Genomic DNA, 21,694 nt, shown 5'->3' with positions numbered 1-21,694 from the left:
AGAGGAAGAAAAAGGGTAAAGAAGAGGAAGAAAAAGGTTGAAGAAGAGAAATAGAGAAGAGGAAGAAGAAGGAGGAGGAGAAGGAGAAAGAAGAAAAACAAGGTCAGGGATGTGAACAACAGAATAGCAATAAAAACATATATATCAATAATTGAATCAAAAAAAAACAAAATAAAAAAGCAGAACAGAAACAGACTCATAGATACAGGGAACATTTTGGTGGTTGCCAGGTGAAAGGGGGGTTGCGGGGTTGGGTGAAAAAAGGTGAAGGGATTAAGAAGTACAAATTGGTAGTGACAGAACAGTCACAGGAATGTAGATTACAACTCAGGGGATATTGTCTGAAATATTCTATTAACTATGTGTGGTGTCAGATGGGTACACGATTTATCAGAATGATCAGTTGGTGTGTTATAAAATATCTAATCAATTGGGGTGTACACCTGAAACTAATACAATTTTTTAATAATATTAATTTCTAAACTAGTTTTAAAAAGTACCCTTAGTTATCCTAGTTTCATTCTTGATCATAAAGTCCAAGCCCCTGACTTCTTTACAATAGAAAGAGGAAGATTGCTCTTTAGGTTCACCTACTGGTAACTGCAAACTGTCTTGCAATCTTACATATAAATCAACCTTTGCCAATGAGATTTTAGATCCTTTGGAAAATAAAAGTCATCAAGAAAAGGAAATCCAGCTAGTGGACTCTGCTGTGGTTCATCATTCTGCTTAAAATGAGGTGATATGTTTTCTACCTGTTCTTGGCCCAACAGAAACTAGTTATAAAGTAATAAAGTCGTTCCTGTTTTCCTCAGCTCAGCTATTTGTCCCTCAGGTAAATTGGAAAGATAAAAGGTGCACGATACTCCCCGAGGTGTCACTGGAATATTAAGTCCAAAAGAAGTTTAATTTCCAACTTTAAATGCCTTTTGGGTCTTAGGGCTGATAGGTTGGTGAGAAGAAGAGATCTTGGGTGTTCTCTCCCCTGTCTGTGAACTCAGTATTTCCATGGGGTGGTGCAAATGCAAGTGCCTGTATTGTAAGTCACCTTGCCGCGCTGAACATCGAGTTGTGCTTCACATTACGTTTGTGCAAAAATCCTAATGACCTAGTATCACCAGTACTTGGAGTGCAAGACTCTAGGAAATTGTGTTTTTTATTAAAACCACCTTCAGGTAAAGCATGTACTCTTATTACACTAGGTTTTCTAGATCACAGCTGGGAGCCTTTGGACCAGAGCATGAAAATGCAGCCCAGCACTTGTCAGTATCTTGTCACAGAATAGCCCTGTTCCCCACAGTGATTATACATCCCAGTGCAAGCCCAGGGGAGGGTGGAGGTTTGGGTGTTAGCAGGTATGTGTGCCATCGTAAGTATCTCAGCTCTTGTAATGGCAGCTAGTGACATCTCCCCAGGGCCTGGTAAGAGTTCCTGCCAGCAGCAAAAGGGATCTTACAATAGGTGTGTGAAACAGCATCCACGTGACCTCCTCGGAAAGCAGAGCTGCTTGTGGCTGGCTTAACGATGCTTTCGGAGAAAATGAAGGGAAGAGTATTAGAAGGAGGACAGGTGGAGCTGAGGAATCAGCCCATAAGAAAGTCCTCAGGTCTACTTTCTTGAAAGAAAAAAAGAGAAAGAAAACTAAGTGAATCAAGGAAGTATTAAGAATTACTGAATGTCAGCAGTGACCTTACCCAAACTGTTCAGAGTAAACTTATTCTTGTAAATAACCTCATGTTTCTTCGTTTTGAATTTAGTTGTGTCCACAGTATTGGCCAGAGAATGGAGTTCACAGACATGGCCCGATCCAAGTAGAATTTGTTTCTGCTGATTTGGAAGAAGACATCATCAGCCGGATATTCCGTATTTATAATGCATCCAGAGTAAGAATCATGGCCAACCACACTTAAATTGCCGTTTCATTATTTCCTCATTCATTCAATGTTCAGTGCGCTCACTCGGTGTCAGTCACTGCCCTAGGAGTATGGAATAGAGCAGTGAAGAAAACAAAGCTCCCTGATCTTACAGAACTTGCATTCGAATGGGAGATGACAGACAATAAGTAATAGATATAACAGGTATAATGACACATGTTAGAAATTGACAAATGATATAGGGAAAAAGTGGGGAGGTAGAACACGCGAGGGCACCCACAGGAGGGAGAGCAAGGCTCTACTTAAGTAGGTGTGCAGTGTGAGCAGAGACCTGACTGAAGTGAGGGAATAGCCGTCCACTGTTCTGTGGAGTCAGATCTCCAGGCAGAAGTAGTGGCCAGTGCAAAGGCCCTGGGGAGCGGTTCCTGCAACAGTGGAGAGGCTGATGTGATTGGAGCACAGTAAGCTAAGGTCACCTGAAGGGAAAGGGGGTTGGGGTGGCAGAGATCATGCAGGGCCTTGTAAGGCCACTGCAAGGATTTGGGCTTTTGCTCAGAAGAAATAAGGAGCCAGTACAGTGTTTGAGTAGAAGAATCAAATGTTATAATTTACCTTTTAAAAGGAGCACTTCGGCTTCTGTGTTGAGAATAGACTGTAAGAGAGGCCCATCAGGAGGCTGTTACAAGAATCCAGGTGAGAAACGACACTGGCAGGACAATCACACGTGAAAGGAGGGTCAAGAGTTCAGCTGGAAACATACTAGGTTTGACATGACTATTAGATGCCTAAGTGGAAATACCACGTTGGCATTTGAATCTTTGAAGGTGAAATTCAGGACAGAGGTCTGATCTGAAGTATAAATTGGTGACTTACTGGAATATTTAAAGCCATGAAATCATCAAATGAGAGACAAAAGAGAAAGAGACCCAGGGACTGAGCCTGGGGCTTCCATCAGCAAGAGGTCTGGGAGAAGAAGAGGCCAAGGGAGGGGAGAAAGTGGAGAAGGAGAAGGAACAGCCCGATGAAGAAAGTGTGTCAACGAGAAAAGCGTGATCACCTGTGCAGATGGTTTAGTCAGAGCAGGGTTAAAACTGTTGCCTTTTTAACACTTTCTTGAACACTGCAGTTCCATTTAACTGGGACTAAAGGTAAATTAATTATTGATATCTTAGTAAGATGCACCCCAAGAAGAAAAACCATATTATTCTCACAGGAAAAGTGCAGTCTGTAACACCCTAAGCTCACAAACATCCTGATTATAATTCATGCTTCGCCTTTAATTTACCTGTCATTGGACTAAAGACATGTTGCCAGTTACTGCATAATGTGGTCCGTGCTCCTGTTGTGTGTTATTTTTCACGTGGCTTTCGCAAAATTGTAAGACCTCTGCTTCACTTTTATTTGTCTGGCCTGTCATTTAAAACACCTGGTTTTTTATAACAGCTTAATATTAAAACTCATAACTCCCAGGCCAGCAGGAGCGCCCTGTGTTATTTACAGGCAAGCCTCCCCTTCGGCAACGCCCTGCTCCTGAGAGAGGACCCAGCGGGTGGGGGCCGCCCTCGGGAATTCAGTGCGGTAAATAGTGCCCGTTTCCTCTCCCCAGCCCCAGGACGGATACCGGATGGTGCAGCAGTTCCAGTTCCTGGGCTGGCCGATGTACAGGGACACACCGGTGTCCAAGCGCTCCTTCCTGAAGCTCATTCGCCAGGTGGACAAGTGGCAGGAGGAATACAATGGCGGGGAAGGCCGCACAGTTGTGCACTGCTTGTAAGTGTGAGAGAGCTGTGCATCGCCGAAGCAGCCGCCGACCCTCGTTCTAGTTCACTATCTCATTTCACTATAAATGGGAAAGACATAAGTAGGTGTGAGTGAAAGGAGGTGGTCAGTCTACTTGATGAGGGTGGGTTCGCTTTGCAGAAAGGCACATTTTGCATTTGGATGAGCTGTCATGCTATAAAAACAACCTGACCTTGTGATTGGGAACCCCTCCCCTCCCAAAGGAAACACCTGGGTGGGCTCTGTCGGCTCCTACCAGCTCTTGAGGGCCAACTGTTAACACTGTGGGGAATTTTCTGAGCTGGTTGAACTTTCTAACCTGTTGGTAGCTTGAGAAACCATCCATAGTAAAAGGTATTCACATCACAGAAATCGCAAACACCACAAATCAGGGCTGCCTCCCACCCAGCAAAGCTAGCGTACTATCACACCAGTGGGCGATTCTATTGGAAATCATGCCAGAAGCTTCAAAGGAACAATCTCTTTTTTCCTTTGTGGTGTTAAAGAGAGTTCTCTGTTGTTTTGTTTTGTTTGGGGCCTGGAAATGTGCATATTGGGAAGATTTAGTTAGAGCCTGTGTCTCCGGAGGTGTCCTCCCGGCCACCAGTTTTAGCAGGAGCTGAAGTGGGAGAGGCTCTGCTGCGGAGCAGCGACTCCCAGCCTTAGCTGCTCACTGAGTCATTCGGGAAGTTTAAAAACAAAAAAGTCTATACCCTGGCCACACACAAGCCCAATTAAATCAAAATTGCCAGGGATAGGGCCCTCAGGTCAGTGCTTTTTAAAATTCCCACGTAATTTCAACATTCAGCCTAGATGAAGAGCCACTGAAAAGAGACTTCCAGGTTTTTCAAAGCACTTTCACCTGCATTTCCTCATTGGTGATGATGATATGTAGCTAATCAGCCAGCTGGAATTGGCTTAATGGAGCAGGCAATTAGAAAGTCATGGCAATTAGGGAAGATGTTTAGAGAATTTGTAGAAATTTAAAGTATTAAGCTTATGGCTCTTTTCAGTGGAGTGTGATTAGAAGTATACAATGGGATCTCTTCCAAATTGAAGGAAAAATGAAGTTTTAGTCTGAGCCCACTAACCCTACTTAAAAAGACAAGTTGGGTAAGGGCCGGGTTACTGTCCACCTGGTGCCCATATCTCACCAGTGCCACCCCCACTCAGAGCCCTGGGGCACCTTCCTGGCAGCCTGAACCCTGCCCTGCCTCTCAACAAGCCGAAACGCGGCACGTCATCCTGCAGGAAACCGGTAATCCCTTGGAAAGAATCTCGTGAACCTACTCAGACTTAACCCTCCCCCAGAAAAGCTAGTTTATAAACCCTCTTTGTCCCCGGAAAATCTGGTTTATAAACCTCTCCCCCTTGATTGCTTTCCCCTTCCTTTTCTTGGACCCAGTTCATTAAAAACATCTCTACCAAGAAAACGCCAGGAAGGAATGATTAACAGCTCCCATCCCCGTTTTTATTTATAATTTTAAGTTCGGATGTAAACTCTGATCAGAATAAGATCAGAGGGTCACCAGTGGGAGCTGATACAATCCTAGCAAAGAAAATTGACATTTTAGTTAGAGTTTGTAGTATATCTATTAAGTTTTTTTGAAAAACTAAAAGTGGCTTGCAGATACCCACGTCTGCAGGCGGAGTCCGCCAGCATCTAGAACTAGGAGCATAAGGCATGGTACCCCATTTGGTTAGTAGGTTCCTTACAAGGGCCAGACAAGGGCCAGTGCTGTAACCCAAAGGACTAAATCACAGTGAGAGGAGTTGAGGCACCAGGACGAACCTCAGGGGAAGATACAAGGATGGCTTACATCACTGTACCTCATAGATAACCACCGACTACAATCTCCCAGGACACAGCAGTGGCCCTAGAGTAAACAATCACATCACCTTCCCAAAGGTGCCACCTCAGACAGAGGGCTGTGATTTAACTGTAGTGGACAGTAGTGGGTATTGGTTGTTTCCACCCCTTCTTCTGGTGAGAAAATATTGATTTTCTTTGAGAATCATTCTCTCCCATTATGAAGTCCTTGTGGTTCCTGTGCAGCTGCCTCTTGCTCTCTCCATATACGGGTGGCAATGAGACCCAGGCCTGGTAAGAGTGTTTATTGTTGTTTAGGTTTACAAATCTAAATCTAAGATTTTTAATTGTGAGAAACAAAGTTAGATAAAACCGGTGTCCTCCAGTATAGGCCAGCAAGGAATGCTTTGAACCACAGCAGCTCCCTGCTGGTCATCTCAGGTAAGGACATCTATTCAGCATAGTGTAGCGCCACCTAATGGCTGTGGGCAGAGTGTCCTGGCCCAAGACACCTCCAGGTGCTATGAATTGAATGGTTCCTTGAGCCACATACACTCAGAATGAGCAAATAGGGGATTTTTTTTCTTTATACACATCTTTCAGCCAATAAAACCAGAATAAATGTTAGATATCACCATTTTTTTGATCTTTGATGAAAGTGATGGATGTAGACAATGGTCTCCAACAGCTGCTGAAAGCATGAGGTGAAAAGCTAATGGAGGAAAAGCAGTGGGGTGTCAGTGAAAAGACAGAAAATAGACTGATGGCATAGAAGAGAAAATCCAGGAACTCAGCACACCTCAGGGCCGCCTGCTTACAACAAAATCTCACAGCAACACACCTACTGCAGGGCAGCGGGAAAAGACCGCCCACATGCCTGGTGTCCCTCCTCAGACTACACACAGAAGTCATTCCAGATGGACTGGAGACCGGAATGTGAAAAAGAAAACAATGACGTTTCTAGGAGAAAATCTTTGTGGCCATGAGGTAAGCACAGACGTGCTTGTTACGCAGGACAAAGAACATTGGCCATGAAGGAAACATTGATAAATTAAACTTAATAAAGTTAAGTATATTTTAGTTCGTCAAAAGACACCAGAGTGAAAAAGCAAAACACAGAGCTCGTGAAGAGTTTTGCAATGCATACTCCTGACAAAGGACTCGTCGCCAGAATCCCTGAGAACTACTGCAAGTCATTAGGAAAAAAGATAGACAACCGAAATGTTTGGGCATAACACTTGACAAGAACTTCATTTAAGAAAGAAAGAAAGGACGAAGGAAGGGAGGGAGGGAGGGAGGAAGGAATATCTAAGTAGCTAATAAGCTTAGAAAAGGTCCTCAGTACCATTGGTTTTCAGGAAAACACACATTGAAATCAGGATCCGATGGCAGTGCATACTCACCGGAATGGCTGAAATGTATAAGACAAGCAAATGATAATGATACCAAGTGTTGGTGAAGCTGTGGAGTGACTGGAACTCCCACACGCTGCCAGTAGGAGGTAAATACGCTACAGCCACTTTGGAACTGTTAACAGCATCTACTCAATAGAAAAGTAAATCCATTCCCTGAGCTTTCCACTCCTAGGCATACAACCACGGACATGAATCATGCACGCACTGTGACCAAGTTTATAGCAGATTTACTCATAATATCAGAAACTAGAAACAGCCCAAACATTCATCAGCTGTTAAAGAAATAAATTATACAGTAGTATATCCATTCAATGGAATTATTTTCAGCAAGATAAAAGAACATTGATACAACATGGATGATTCTCACACATATATTAAGTGAAATAAGCAAAACTCAGAAGAGCATGTAGTATATGATTCCCCTCACACAAAACTCAAAAACAGACAAGGAATTTGTGATGCTGGACATGAGAACAGAGATTATCTTTGGGGTACTAATGGTGCCGACAAGGAAGGGGGTCCAGGGCTCTGTATTTTTATCTGAGAGGTAGTTACATGGCGTATGCATTTGTAACAGCTGAGATATATACTTATCATTTGTGGACTTAATTGTAGGTATATTGTACTTTGTTTAAAAAACTGACTTGGAACTTAACAATGGAACTGATCAAGCCGACATTTGAACACAATGATTAATCTTAACATCACAAAAAAAGGAACAATTTGATATCTGTGCCTGCTTTGTAATGACAGTATGCTTATAAGGTATCTTTGTCCAAAAAAAAAAAAAATTCTTAACGAAGCTCTGGAGCTAACTCCCAATTTTCAGGAAATACAGGATCAGAAAGCAACATGTTAAATTATTCAGAGACACAATGATACAGAGCTCTCTACAGGAAAAGTGACCTCATTTCCTCAAGAAATAAATTGCCAAAAGGGAAAAAAAAGAGAGAGAGAGCGCAAAGAGGAACTTATAGATTAAAATAAACTTGCAAGACATTTCAACCAAATGCCATGTATGGACTTTGCTTGGATATGGATTGGAAATAGACCGCCATAAGAAAATGTAAGAACCAACCTAGGAAATTTGAACTCTGTCTGGGGAAACACTAAAACAGTAATGTTTATTTATTTTAGGTGTGATGGTGATAATTATGTTTTTAAAAAAAGTTTCCCAGCTTGGTAAATCTAGAGCTGGTATAGGGACGGAATGGGCCTGGAACATCTTGTGGTTCCACAAGGTAAGGATGAGCTCGGAAAAGGAGGAAGACTTCTCCAAAGAACACGGGAACCAGCCTGACGGAGCACCTCATGGCCTAAGCTGGAACAATTTCAGCAACAAAATAAATATCTTTACTCCTGGAATTTAGCTCATAAAATAAAATATGTATAAGTCTAAATTGACATAAGTGATATAAAAATAAACAAGCAAATTCAAATTTGAAATGGGGAAGAAGAGACAGCTCTCTCTTAAAGTAGAATGCTGAAGGAGAAAGGGAGGTAGAAAATCAATTAGGCAAACACCACAGCGATCATTAGGGCGCCACCAATGTATGCTAAAATCAGTAGGTGAGACTTTGAGGAGAAATAAGATATTTGCATAATCCCAAAGTATCTTTCCCAAGGTATTTATTAACTACAAAGAGAAAGGTAATATCTACACGGGGAAAAATATCTGCTGGCACCCACCATCTAAATCAATGACCAAGGTCACCATCGCCACCAACAGACGGTCCGTGAACCCCTTGAAGGGTGCGACAGCCCTCCTGTGGTTTCTGTGCCCAATGCGTAACCCCGTTTCCAATCCTGAGAAAACGCCAGACAGACCCAAGTGAAGGGGCATTCTATAATTAGTATTTTGTAACGATTTCTCAAAGTATGGATAGGAATCATGGTTACTTTCCACATCTATATTCTACTTCGTATTCCAAAAAATTACTGAACGTACTCTTCAGAAGTGTCAAGGTCAAGAAAGACAAGGCAAGACTGAGGAACTGTCACAGACTGGAGGAGGCGAAGGAGACAAAGACCACTGAGTGCGAGGTGAGATCCTGGAATGGATCCTGGACCAGAAAAAGGACACTGATGACCTTGGCTAAGGTCGCGGTGTAGGTGATAGTGTTGCAGCAGTGCTAATTTCCTGGCTTTGCTGACGCACTATGGTGGTGGAAGATGTGCCCGTCAGGGCAAGGTGGGCATGTATGCAAGGGTCCTGTATGTCTAAACTTGGATATTTTTAAGGCCAAGTCCGTCTTTGAACAGAGCTCACACCCACCACCAGTTTTCCTGGCGGGTACTAAATGAGGTGTTTGTTCATCGAAAATTTTCCCGAGGCGGGATCTCTCTATAAAAGTTGATAAGGCACTGTGTTAAGTTAATGTTAATCTAGGGCTGGGGCGAAGCCATGGGAACAGGATGTGCCAGATCGCGCCTCCAACCAGGTGAACCACGGGCCCAGCGCCGAGGCTCATGCGCTCCATCCGCTTCGTGACAAGGACTGGCCCTGGGGGGGAGCACCTGGCGTGGGAGGCTTCACCAGCCCCCCCCCCCCCCCGCTCCTCTCGGTTAGGGGGCGAGCCCCGCAGGGTGTGTGCAGTGTAAGGACAGACACCGTCCAACCGTCTAACTCCTCTTCTGGCAGGAACGGGGGCGGGCGCAGCGGTACCTTCTGCGCCCTCAGCATCGTGTGCGAGATGCTGCGGCACCAGCGGACGGTGGACGTCTTCCACGCGGTGAAGACGCTGCGGAACAACAAGCCCAACATGGTGGACCTGCTGGTAGGTGCCCCCGCACCGCGACCCCCGATCCCGATCCGTGAACCAGGCTTTGTCCCAGTTCTCAGGAGACCCCACGTGGCAGTTTGGCAGGGAAACTGATTCACAGAGGAAGAAGCTCATTTTCAAAAACATAATGTAATCACTTCGCTTGCGAGGGTCTTTCTCCCTCTTCTCCCCTTTGCTTTGTCACAAGGAGACTTTGTCTCAGCGCATTTGAAGTGTGGAAATAGTTGAAACTCAAGTGAACATCTTACAGGTTTCCGTTCCACGTGGCTAAGCACTTAGTCTTCAGGGAGAAGAAATAATCATAGCACATGCAATGCCAGATTTTCAAGTTACGTATCTTATAAATAGCTTAATCACCTAATATTTATAAAATCTGTGAATGTAGTTTGACATCCGGAATACTGCGCTTAATTATGGTGGCCATAGCTGAGAAAAGGATTAGAGCAGTTGAGAAACAAAGGACTCTCTGCAATTATTTTCTTGGAGCGTTTCATGAACTCCCTTTTGTGTGTGTGGAGCTGTTGAAATGCCAACCACTGTGACTCAGAATAGTCGAATGGTTTAAAGGAGGACCGCTTTTAGATTAGGTTTCTGTACTTCTGTCTGTGGAGGAAGGATCTGAAGGGAACAGGGGACGAATTCAAGGTGGGGGGAACGGCCAGCCCAGAGCGAGCATGGTCGCACTGCCAACAAGTTCGGAGAGCCTCTGGTCCGGGGGCCGCAGCACTGCAGCCATGGGGGAAACGTAAAACGTCGCAGAGAGACTAAAGAGAGAGTTGGGATACAAGATACAGTTGAGGAAGTCGTTTTTACAGCAGTGCTCGGGTGAGTGATGATGGTGACCAACCATACTGACTCTGGGACACACCCGGGTCACTCCGCAGAAGCATCTGCTCTCCCAAGATGGGTTTCTCATGTCTGGTGAGCTGCTCCATTCCAAGAAGCTCCATGCAGGCTGGGGAGTGTGGTACAGGGGCACCTGTTTCGCCAGGTGCAGACTCCCGTAGCCATCAGCACTTACCACATCAGCTTCTGCAGGGAAAGGACTGTACCCCCCAGACTGCCCCTGTCTCGTCCTGCCCTAGGGGAAGCCGGTGAAAACCCAATCTAGTGGCAGCTCTGCTACTGCCTCAGGTATGGCCTCAGACAAGTTGACTTGTCGATGGAGGTCTCCTTGGGCAAGGCACTTAACTCTCTGGGGTCTGAGTTGTGTAAACTGGGGGTAGTGTTGGCTTATTGTAGCAACCCCATGTGATGATGTCTGTGAAGGTGTTTTGGAAACTGCCTAGGTGAGAAAGCTGGTTCTTTTTTTTTTTTTTTTTTTTTTTTTTTTTTTTTTTAATATATTTATTGATTATGCTATTATAGTTGTCCCATTTCCCCCCCACTCCACTCCATCCTGCCCACCCCCCTCCCTCCCACATTCCCCCCCCCATAGTTCATGTCCATGGGTCATACTTATAAGTTCTTTGGCTTCTACATTTCCTACACTATTTTTACCCTCCCCCTGTCTATTTTCCACCTATCATCTATGCTACTTATTCTCTGTACCTTTACCCCCCTCTCCCGCTCCCACTTCCTTATTGACAACCCTCATGTTCTAGTTGTTTGCCTAGTTTGCTCTCGTTTTTGTTTTATGTGTGGTCGTTAATAACTGAGTTTGCTGTCATTTTTACTGTTCCTATTTTTGATCTTCTTTTTCTTAGGTAACTCCCTTTAACATTTCATATAATAAGGGCTTGGTGATGATGAGCCTCTTCAACTTGACCTTATCTGAGAAGCACTTTATCCTCCCTTCCATTCTAAATGATAGCTTTGCTGGATACAGTAATCTTGGATGTAGGTCCTTGAGTTTAATCTTGGGTAATGTAATTATGATGTGCCTTGGTGTGTTCCTCCTTGGGTCCAGCTTCTTTGGGACTCTCTGAGCTTCCTGGACTTCCCAGAAGTCTATTTCCTTTGCCAGATTAGGGAAGTTCTCCTTCATTATTTGTTCAAATAAGTTTTCCATTTTTTGTTCTTCCTCTTCTCCTTCTGGCACCCCTATAATTCGGATGTTGGAACGTTTCAAGGTGTCCTGGAGGTTCCTAAGCCTCTCCTCATTTTTCCAAGTTCTTGTTTCTTCATTCTTTTCTGCTTGGATGTTTGTTTCTTCCTTCTGGTCCACACCATTGATTTGAGTCCCAGTTTCCTTCTCATCACTATTGGTTCCCTGTACATTTTCCTTTGTTTCTCTTAGCATAGGCTTCATTTTTTCATCTGTTTTTCGAATAGATTCAACCAAGTCTGTGAGCATATTGATAACCAGTGCTTTGAACTGTGCATCCGATAGGTTGGCTATCTCTTCGTCGCTTAGTTGTATTTTTTCAGGAGCTTTGAAGTGTTCTGTCATTTGGGCCATTTTTTTTTGTTTGTCTTGGCGCGTCTGTTACTTTAAGGGGCGGAGCCTTAGGTGTTCACCGGGGCGGGGTAATGCTGGTGGCTGCGCTGTGACGCTGTACGTGGGGGAGGGGCCGAGAGGGAGCAATGGCGCCCGCTTCACTCTCCTCCGGATTTCAGTCCTTCACTCCGCTACCCACAATCAAACTGGGCCCCTCTGGTGCTGGTTCCCGAGTAAGTGGGCCTGTGCACACTCTAGGCCCCTGTGGGTCTCTCCAACAACCTCTCCTGTGAGGCTGGGAGTCTCTCCTGCCGCCCCAACCCCCAGGGGCGCTTTCAATCAGAGGTTTGAGGCTTTATTTCCCCGAGCTGGAGCCCTAGGTTGCGCAGCGGTCTGCTTCGCTGCCCGCCGTTCGTCCGATTTATCTGTGGGCGAATGTGGGGCCGCAGGGTGCTACCCGCCACTCTGCCTGCCCCACTCTCGGCCACTCTGAGTCCGGCCCTCTGGGTTTATCTGTGCAAATGTGGGACCGCAGGGTCTGCTAGTGCTCGGACTGCCTGCGCCATTTGTCCCACACTCCGCCAGTCTCAGTCCCGCCACAGCCACACGAGTCCTCTCCACCCCAGTGCCGTCTCCGCCCCTCCTACCAGTCTGGATGAATGATTATTTTCTGTTTCCTTGGTGTTGGTCCCCCTTGCTGTTCGATTCTCTGTCAGTTCTGGTTGTGCGAGGAGGCGCAGTGTGTCTACCTACGCCACCATCTTGGTTCTCGCCCAGAAAGCTGGTTCTTGACAATGTAGGTGTCCACAGGGCACCGGGCAGCCAGCATCCCGTCTGAGGTAGTTATACACAGGCGCTGGCCTGCAGCAGGAGGTGGCCGCTAGCAGCCAGTAGTTCCGCTCCAAGTGCCGTCACATGTCACCAATCTCACGTGGATGGGCTGAGAGGCTGGTGAGAGTGTCTGTGGTCCGTAGAGCCCGTGCCTCCCAGAGGCAGGACCCACCATGAATTTTAAAGCATTCTCCATCTCCGGGGCTGGGAGCAGCTGAGAAAAGGGCGACCTGAGGGTAAGGCTGACAAGAAGGCTGGCAGAGGATGAAAAAAAAATGCACACATGTAGATTAAAATACTCTGTTACTTCATTTGGTGTTGCCCTGATTCACAGACAGAGGTGTAGCTTCCAAACCTCAGTTGTACCTGAGCAAAGCTAACCTTGAAAAAAAAAGTCGTTTCGCCCTCAGCACAGCCTAAATTTAACAGATCGTGAATTAGGATAGACCCTCGCGGCTTTTCCCATCAGTAGTGCTGACGGTGGGACAGGACGGTTCTCCGTGAACTGAATGGAGACCTGGGTGGCTGGACCAGAAGGGAGCTTCTGGTCCCACCTCAGTACTTAGAGGCTTCTGTCATTAAGTGTAATTCAACCAAAGAAAACAGTATCTTTGGGTGCCCAGAACTTGGAGGGTCAGCCCCAGTTTTAGAGGAAGGTCAGGGGCTGAGAAATGTAGGAAAGTTTTGCAATTTCCTGAGAAAAATGTCTGATAAATTTGTCACAGAGAATATTAGCAAGATAATACCTGATGACCAGAGAAAAAAAAGTCACAGTGCTCTTTGCAGTGGGCTCCAAGCTTCCTGAATTAAATAAGGATTCTTGTCACTTGTTTGGTTTTTGCCTTTAAGTACAGTTTCTGTTTAGTTGGTACTCATGTACTCACTCATGTGTCTATTGGCAAAGGGGATTAATTCAGGTCAGGGTGATAAAGTCTGGTACGATTCTGTCGGGCATAAAAAGCCATCTGAGACCTGAGTTCCTCCTGAGCACACGATGTTGTGCCAGCTGCTGAGAAGTGCAGAGCGCTGAATCTTCTTAGCTGCATCTTCATAGAACAGTGAAGTGTGTGCCAGAAAGCTTTGGAGTGCACTTCTGTGCTGGCCCGGGGAGCCAGATGGGATGCAGTGGGGAGAGCCCTGGCCTGGGCCCCGCTGGACCTGCCCAGGTATCACATGCAAAGGCTGAATCACACAGCAGTCCCCTCATTCAAAACGTGAAGAGCCTCCCCCCACCCCCTCCCGGCCACAGTGGGATGAGTGTGCAGAGAGGGGTCCATCTCTCTCCCTTTCAGGCTCTGATGTTTCTAAATTACTTCTGAGTTTGAAAATCCATCCATCCGTTCTGAAGATGGCACTTTCAAGACAGATCTGGAAAGCCCTAACAGATTTATTTCTTCAATTTTTTAGTTTTGGGGGCTCTGGAGAAAAGCCAATTGATTGCTAGGAAACAAAATAATTTGTAACACCAAACTAGATTTTTTTTTAAGCCAGCAGGGGCAGGGTACCCTTTCCTTACCCGTTTTAGCCCAGCTTCAAAGTTATCCATCTCTTCAGCCAGCCTGCAGCCCTTATCAAAGGACTGGGTCCCAGGGGGCAGGTGGGACCCACAGTCTGAGAGCCTGAGCTCCTTTGAACTGGGATAGTCGTAGGAAAACCAGCTGCCTCGACAAATAGCTCCCCTCTCTCCTTGGTCCTCCTCACTTGGCTTCTGAAGTTTCAAGGGCTCTGCTTTGACAGAGAGACAGTCTTCAGGGACATATCTTGCCTAGAGATACATGTGTAACTGCTCAGCGCCCTGGGATGTAGTGGGAACCATGGCCAAAGTCGCCAAGGCCAAGGCAGTTAACAGAGTTGATGTGTGTGCACATGTGCAGCGAGGAGACACGACGTGCCCGGTCCCAGCAGCTTTCGAGTGTGTGGTCCTTCCTTGTTGACTGTGGCCACCACGCTGCTCCTGACACTCCCAAACCTCTTAACACTGAAAATGTACGCACTTGACTACCATCGCCCATTTGGCCGGCCCCTCAGCTTCTGGCAACCGCCGTTCTGGTCTGTGTTTCTGTGACAGCGGTGGTTTCTTGGGTTTTTTTTAATGGGAGCCTTAAAAAATTCCAGGCTCTCGGCCCACTGCAGAGACCCTGATCCGGTTGACCTGGGCCTGTGACTCTAAAGTGCTGCAGGCAAGAATCGGGGTTCAGCAGGGTCACCTCCCCACCTTCCCGGGCCCTGTGCTCCGATCTCTGCCAGTGTCCCCTCACTGCGAGGCAGAGCTGGCCACCCGACTCAGTGCCCCTTTCCCCTTGTGTCACATGTACAGTGAGCTGTGCAAAATGGCACGTGCTACAGGGCTCCAGCTCCCCCAGGTGGGCGCGAGCGCGTGTAAGGGTGTGGGTGTGTGCCTGTGTGTAGGTGTGGGGATGTGTGTAAGTATAGGTGTGCGTGTGGTTGTGGGTGTAGTTATAGGGTGTGTAGGCATATGTGTGGGTGTGTGTAGGTATAGGTGTGTGTGCAGGTATAGGTATCCAGGTGTGAGTGTGTATTTAAGTGGATGTGTAGGTATGTATGTAGCTGTGGGTGTATATAGGTGTATATGTAGGCGTGAGTAGTTGTGGGTGAGTGTGTTTGAGTATAGCTGTGGGGTGCGTATAGGTATACATGTGGGGGGTGTAGGTGTAGGGGGGTTAGGTGTGAGGGGTGTAGATGTATGTGTGTGGTTGTGGGCATGTGTATGTGGGTGTGGCTGTGGGGTGGGTATAGGCGTGTGTGGGCGTGTGTAGGTGTGGGTGTGCATGTTGGAGTAAAGGGCACAGGACTCAATTGGGGAGTCAGAGATGTGCTCTCAGGTCCCTGAGCTGCACCCCCACCAGCTGCAGCTGGCGATCTGAGGTGGCATTCCACTTCTCTCTGGCCTGGCCCTGCCACTGCCACCAGGCCCCTGGAGCTCACAGCCCTCGAGGAGAAGCCCCGGCCACGCACTCCTCTTAGGACCCCTAGGGTTGGTCTTCCTGCATATCAGGGCAGCAAATCGGGTGATCTCTCTGCCCCAGACTCTGATCTCCTGAGACAGAGGATGGCAAAACTGCTGAGCACCAGCAGGCTCCTGGCTCCAAGGAGGTGCCCGGTAGATATCTGCTGAGTGACTGGACTTTACTTCCTGCACCCAGACCCACATCCATCCTGAGCTTCCCCAGCTGCCCTCTGGAACCTGGAGGCTGTGGCTACAGCCGACAGGGATGAGCAGGAACCGGCACAGACTGCATGGTCTCTGAGGGAGGAAGGTTTGCTGTGCATTTTTAAAGGTATGGGTGGAATAATGACCCAGTCCGCTCCTTGTCAGAGGCACGCAGCTGTCTTATCAGGGGGTCTCCTGGCACAGCACTGGTTGCCCAGTTGACCTGGCTGGCAACCGTGAACCCAATGCGGGGGCCACTTCCCCCTCCTGGCAGGGGCATCAGTCAGGATTTTTCCCACATGGAAGGATCTGTCAGCACAGGATCCAGCTAAAACTGTGATCCTCGTCTTAGTTTCACAAAGCAGGTACACCAGCCCCAGGGCAGCTTTGCCACAGGTGAGCCAGCAGATTCTTCTCTTTGAATCATCTCAGGCAGGGGCCTGGGGTTTGAAGTGCCAGGCTGCCTGGAGGCCCGGCAGCACGCGGCGGTCGGTGACAGGCACAGCCGGAGCCCTTCAGGCGGCTCCCAAAGCCACCTCACGGAGCGGAGCGAGCAAGGGCTTTTCAAACATAACCTCGCTTCTAGGTGCCCTTTCAGATTTCACTGTCTCCCTCTTTGTGGGAACAGGAAGTGCGGTCCGGAGTGAAAGGGGGTCAGGTCTTGGAGAGGACTAGCCAGTCCCCCTGGGTACCATCCTACACAAGGATGAGGCCCTCGTCCCCTCACTTCTTCACGCCGAAGCCAGCTAATGCTGCCCGAATCTCGAGAGTTTGGGACCGAGACAAAAACATCTTTTTCCATGAAGCACGGGGATCGCTCATGTGGTTTAATTATTCAGTGCAAGAACGAGTGAGGTGATCACATGTGATGAGTTTCCAACGCAGGAAGATTCCGGGCATTTCCTGAGTTGCTCGGGGGAGGGGACATGACAATTTCTGATCATTCTTCTCATTCCTTTTATTTTTCCGATTCAGAAACTAGTCATCACAGAATCTGTGGGGGCTGACAGCTTGCTTAGGAAGGATGAGATGAGAGAGAGAGAACTCATTTTGGAAATGACAGTCACGCCCGCGACAAAGCAGCCTCAGTGACCAGCACAGCAGCCCCTTCAGCGAAGCCGGGACCCCTTCCCTCCCAGTGCTGGGGCCTGGGGCCTGGGGCCAGCAGCCATGTCTCCCACTAAATGAAATTTTAGCTTCTTCATGTGTCAAAAGGATGGGCTCATAGCAGGCACTGAAATTAGTTGCACAACTAGGTTTGTACAAAATCATGTTTATCCAGTAAGGAATTAGATCTCTTAGATTTCCATTTAAAAAAAAAAAAAAGTTGTCTCTGTGATTCACAAAAATAATAATAATAAAAACAGGAGAAATTAATGGAGTGCTTCATAGCCAATAGGTCAGCTCAGTGAAACTCAAGTGATTTCTGAAAATAAAAGTATCGAATGCTGAAATAAAAAATACTGGAATGTAAATCACAAAGTATTTGTGTGAACATTATTTTCAGTTCTCTTGGGTATATACCGGGGAATGAAATTGCTGGACTGTGGGGTAAGTCTGTGTCTAACCTTTCGGGCAGCTGCCAGGCTGTTTTCCAAAGTGCCTGCGGCATTTCCACTCCCGCCAGCAGTGGCCTGAGGGCTCCGGTTGCGCCACATCTGCACCAATGCTTGTTATTGCCTCTTTTTATTTTAGCCATCCTGGTCGGTATTACTGTTACCGGTGTTTGATCTTGTGACACCTTCACTACATGGAAATGAGCTGTTTACCCTACCCTCTGTCCTCACCTCTAAATGGTGATCTCCCTGAGGACTCGGGCTGTCCCTTGAAATCCCAGTCTCTAGCCTTTAGTGCTGGTTGGGTTGAATCAAATGCTGCTACACCTTTTGCCATCACTTACATATGTGACCAACATTTGACTCTCCCACTGTAGGTCAGGTTCTGCAGCAAAGACGGGTGTGTTATACACAGACAGGTAAGCTAGGCCTTTGTCTGCATACAAATAGATTAGACTAGCAGAGCATTTAGAGAGCGGTTAACAGGTGAAGAAAAGGAAGCTGCTGTGACTAATTAGGATGCACATAAAAAAAAGGAGAAATTTATTTTTAATTAGTCTGGAAAACCCCAAAATAAAAGACCCAGTTGCTTGGTTGTGACCATTGTGTTGGGTGAGGAGGCAGCAGCGCTGACTCGCACAACTCAGACAAGTTCGTCTCTTACCGAGCTAGAGCCCCTCTGCCCCAGACCCTGGGCTGCTGCATCCCCAGCCCCTGAGTCCCTCTGCTTGGTTCAGAGGCCACACCCACGAGCATCCACCAGCACAGTGCACGAGCACAGGTGCAGAATGCCCCCCCCCTGCCACCTGAGACCCCAGGTGGGTGGACCAGGACTTCACACGGAGCTTGATAAGGCCAAGGTCCGTGAGCTAAGAAAGCTGTGCTCAAAGAAACTGAAGTCACTGCCTGAGTAGGAGCTCAGATACTGCCTCTCTGTGCCTTTCTTTATCCTGCAGCCTCTACCTGGAGTGCCTGTTTTAATGCCAGTTAGGATGGCCATATACTCAACCATTCAAACTGGGGCACTCTTGAGGGTAAAGAGGAGGCTGCCAATGCTTCTGCCGGGACAAGCATAAACCAGTTCTGTCCTGGGCAAACCAAGGCACACGGCCACCCACCCCAGCTCCACACCTTCCTTCTCTCCCTCCTGTTACCTACCTGCCTCTTTCCAGACCTCCCCTAGGAAGTCCCACTGTCTCTTCCACCACACCCATGTTGGAGGACTGTTCATGGGCCCTGCTTATCTCTGCCCCATGGGTTGTCGTGGGTCACTTGTCTCATCCTCCTCGTTGGACTACGGACTTCTCAAAGTCAGAGCCCAGGTCAAGGAGGCTTTCAAAAATTCTCATAAAATGGAGGAATCCTGATGACCAAACATCGAAGATAAAGCTGGGCCAGGAGTGAAGCCACATTTATTTACTGCAGGCCCTAAATGGGCAAGTCAGGAAGGCATTTCCTCCAGCACTCATTATCTTCCCTTCTACCTCTTGGTTTTCCCATGCTTTGTGCTCAGCGTGTTGATATGCAGGAGAGCATGTGTGTGTAGACAAACATATGTGTGTGTTTCGGTTGTCGGGAACTTTCCAGGAACTCCAATGAGCATAGATATCAGAATATCTTTCACGAGGCTTTGTGGGGAACATCCGCAAACAATGAACATTTATAGTTCAGAGCCATGACTTTCTGTTTATCTCTGATTCAAATTCTTCTCCGTCTGATTTCTTCCAATTAAACCCCCAATCGGGCATAATTGCTTTACTAGAAACAGCCTTTAGACATCGCGGAGCTGACATTTTCTCCCGTCTGTTTTCCAGGACCAGTACAAGTTCTGCTACGAGGTGGCCCTGGAATACTTGAGTTCTGGCTGACGGCACCACACTCCGCAAACAAGCCCTTTCATCCCGCAAAGCCAAGATGTTCCCTGGGTTTGTGTAGATGAGATCAAGACTTCTCAATATGCTTATTTTGCTTTGCATAATTGGCTCTTTTTAAGAGCCCAGGAAAGTATGTATAAAACTGCTTGCGCTGCCCAGTCCCCAGCATTGCCGCCGCCTGACGGAAACACCGCCCGCACAGCGGCTGGCACAGCGGCCGGCACAGCGGCCGGCAGTGGCTGGTCAGAGCCGCGGAGACGTCTGGTCGACTCAAGAGCACAATTATATTCTTATGAAGGAATTTGTACCTTTGGGGTATTATTTTGTGGCCCGTGAACCTTTGTTATTGTTACAACTGAGTGTACATTTTTGTTCTGTGGAGAATGCTACCTGGCATTATGATAATATATTATTTTAGGTAATATTTGTATTTTAACATGTTGCATAATATAAGCTTATGTAGCTTTCCAAGACTAACAGATAAACATATAATGAACAAAGATACGTTGTATGAGTTGTTGTTTCTATCAGATTTGTATTGTTTCCAAGGGGAAAGCTTGGCAGGAATTCAGTTCAAAAATGCAAATCTCAACGATCAGATCCGTGGATTGAAAGCTTTTCCTTCTGTTTATATTGTAAATATTTTTGATTTCATCAAATTATTTATTCATTAAAGGAAATTTTTGTGAAGCACAGTGAGTGACAATCATTTTTATTAAGCTCAGGAAATGGTTTACTGTGTAATGTTAACTTGTGTGAATACTCAACTCAAAAAGACCAGTCGTGGTGTATTGCTAGTGTCCCAGGCAGAGGGAGCAGCTCCTGTCTCTCCTGGTCACTACCTGGGAACTCTTGGCCCAGCACAGGTAGAGTTGAAATTTTTGAGGTAGAACTTCTGCCAGTGAGAAGCTTAGGCCCATCCGGGGAGCCTCCCCTGGTGCTGAGGAAACACGAGCCACAGAGTCTGCATGGGCACTGGACTCTCACCCGGTGGACAGACAATGACAGAGAGCACTGGGCCAGACACCAGGACCGTAAGTTTGTGACCAGAAGCCACCTCTCTTCTTTTTCTGTTTTAGCTCAGGTAACGGGTAATATCTGTCCTCTCCAAGCCTCATTCAAACCCGAAACTTGCTGAGAGAACACTTTTTAAAGGGTCTGGGGTCAGAGTGCATTTAGGCAGAACACAAAGCTAAACAGACCCTGGGGAGGGAAATCCTGCAGGGCAGCTTGCTCTGCTCTCCTCGAGGGCTCCGCCTGACTCTGAAGGAGGAAGAAGCTGCGCCGTGGACTTACCACATCAGTTGAAACTGACTTCGGGGCTATGTTAAGTGATGCCCAGTAGATGAGGGGGACAAATCTTTATCAAATGCCAGTTCTGTGCCTGAAACATGCAGAGTGCTTCCGCAGGTGGTAGCAGATCCTCCCTGCCACCGGATGATCTGGGTACAGCTATGAAGCAGTCTTACAGCTGGAGGAACTCAGGTCAGTAGAGAGGAAACAACCTGTCCAAAGTCATCCCAGGTGGTTGGTGCCAGGTGCCTCCAGCACCCGGGGAGGCAGAGGCACAGCAGCAGTAGCACAGGCACCGCTGTTCCAACACCTGGTGTAGGAAATCCCACTCCTGCTGTGATAGGGAGAGCAGCCCTGTCACCCACTCTGGAAAGCTGGGAGGCCTGAGGGTGGTGTTCCTGCCTGCTCTGGGGATCTTGGTGAGCAGAGATGCCAAGGGTGGAGGTTGTCCACCGAGGAGACTAAAACTGTGGTCTGCATCTTAGGCCTGCACAGCTTCACTGCACTGAGTATACAGTCCACACGGTCCTCACTGATGTCAGTGACCCAGCTGCCCGCCCCGCCCTCCGACCCCAGGTTGGGGGAGCTCCACACATGCTCAGGAAGAGTTGGCTGCTGCTGAGCTGAATCTGGGCTAAATGCCTTGTTGCTCAAGCTTCTCTAGGACAATGGTGTCTCACCATGTTCTCTTTGATAAGCTCCTAAAACATTAAAAGCTGCTATTGTGAACCTCATCACAGGGATGGAAAGCCATACCCACTGTATGCCAGCTGGGCCTTGACATCAGGGAAGGGTGGGGGCCCTCAGTTCTCTACATGGTCATAGGTGGCTCTGGTCTTCATTCCTTTAGCTGGGGTGAAAGAGAAGCCATTTTAGCACGCTGTCAGAGCAGCTTCGAGTCTGACCGTGCAACCCATTTCTGGGCAA

General features: G+C 47.4%; 1 protein-coding gene across 2 annotated transcripts in view; it reads left to right on the top strand.

The window, feature by feature from the left end:
* PTPRM (protein tyrosine phosphatase receptor type M) overlaps nucleotides 1–20,164 on the top strand; it is a 788,021-nt gene extending 767,857 nt beyond the window's left edge. For both annotated transcript variants that reach the window (XM_045187759.2, XM_024580360.4), the window contains 4 exons: nucleotides 1,758–1,883; nucleotides 3,481–3,644; nucleotides 9,520–9,655; nucleotides 19,415–20,164. In XM_045187759.2, the coding sequence (XP_045043694.1) occupies nucleotides 1,758–1,883; nucleotides 3,481–3,644; nucleotides 9,520–9,655; nucleotides 19,415–19,468 (480 nt within the window). In that variant the 3' untranslated portion in view covers nucleotides 19,469–20,164. The remainder of the gene's footprint in view (nucleotides 1–1,757; nucleotides 1,884–3,480; nucleotides 3,645–9,519; nucleotides 9,656–19,414) is intronic.
* Nucleotides 20,165–21,694: the final 1,530 nt, after the last annotated feature.

This window comes from Desmodus rotundus, chromosome 10 (assembly GCF_022682495.2).
Source record: "Desmodus rotundus isolate HL8 chromosome 10, HLdesRot8A.1, whole genome shotgun sequence".
Taxonomy (NCBI): Eukaryota; Metazoa; Chordata; class Mammalia; order Chiroptera; family Phyllostomidae; genus Desmodus; species Desmodus rotundus.
This window is presented reverse-complemented; position numbering and strand designations above follow the sequence as displayed.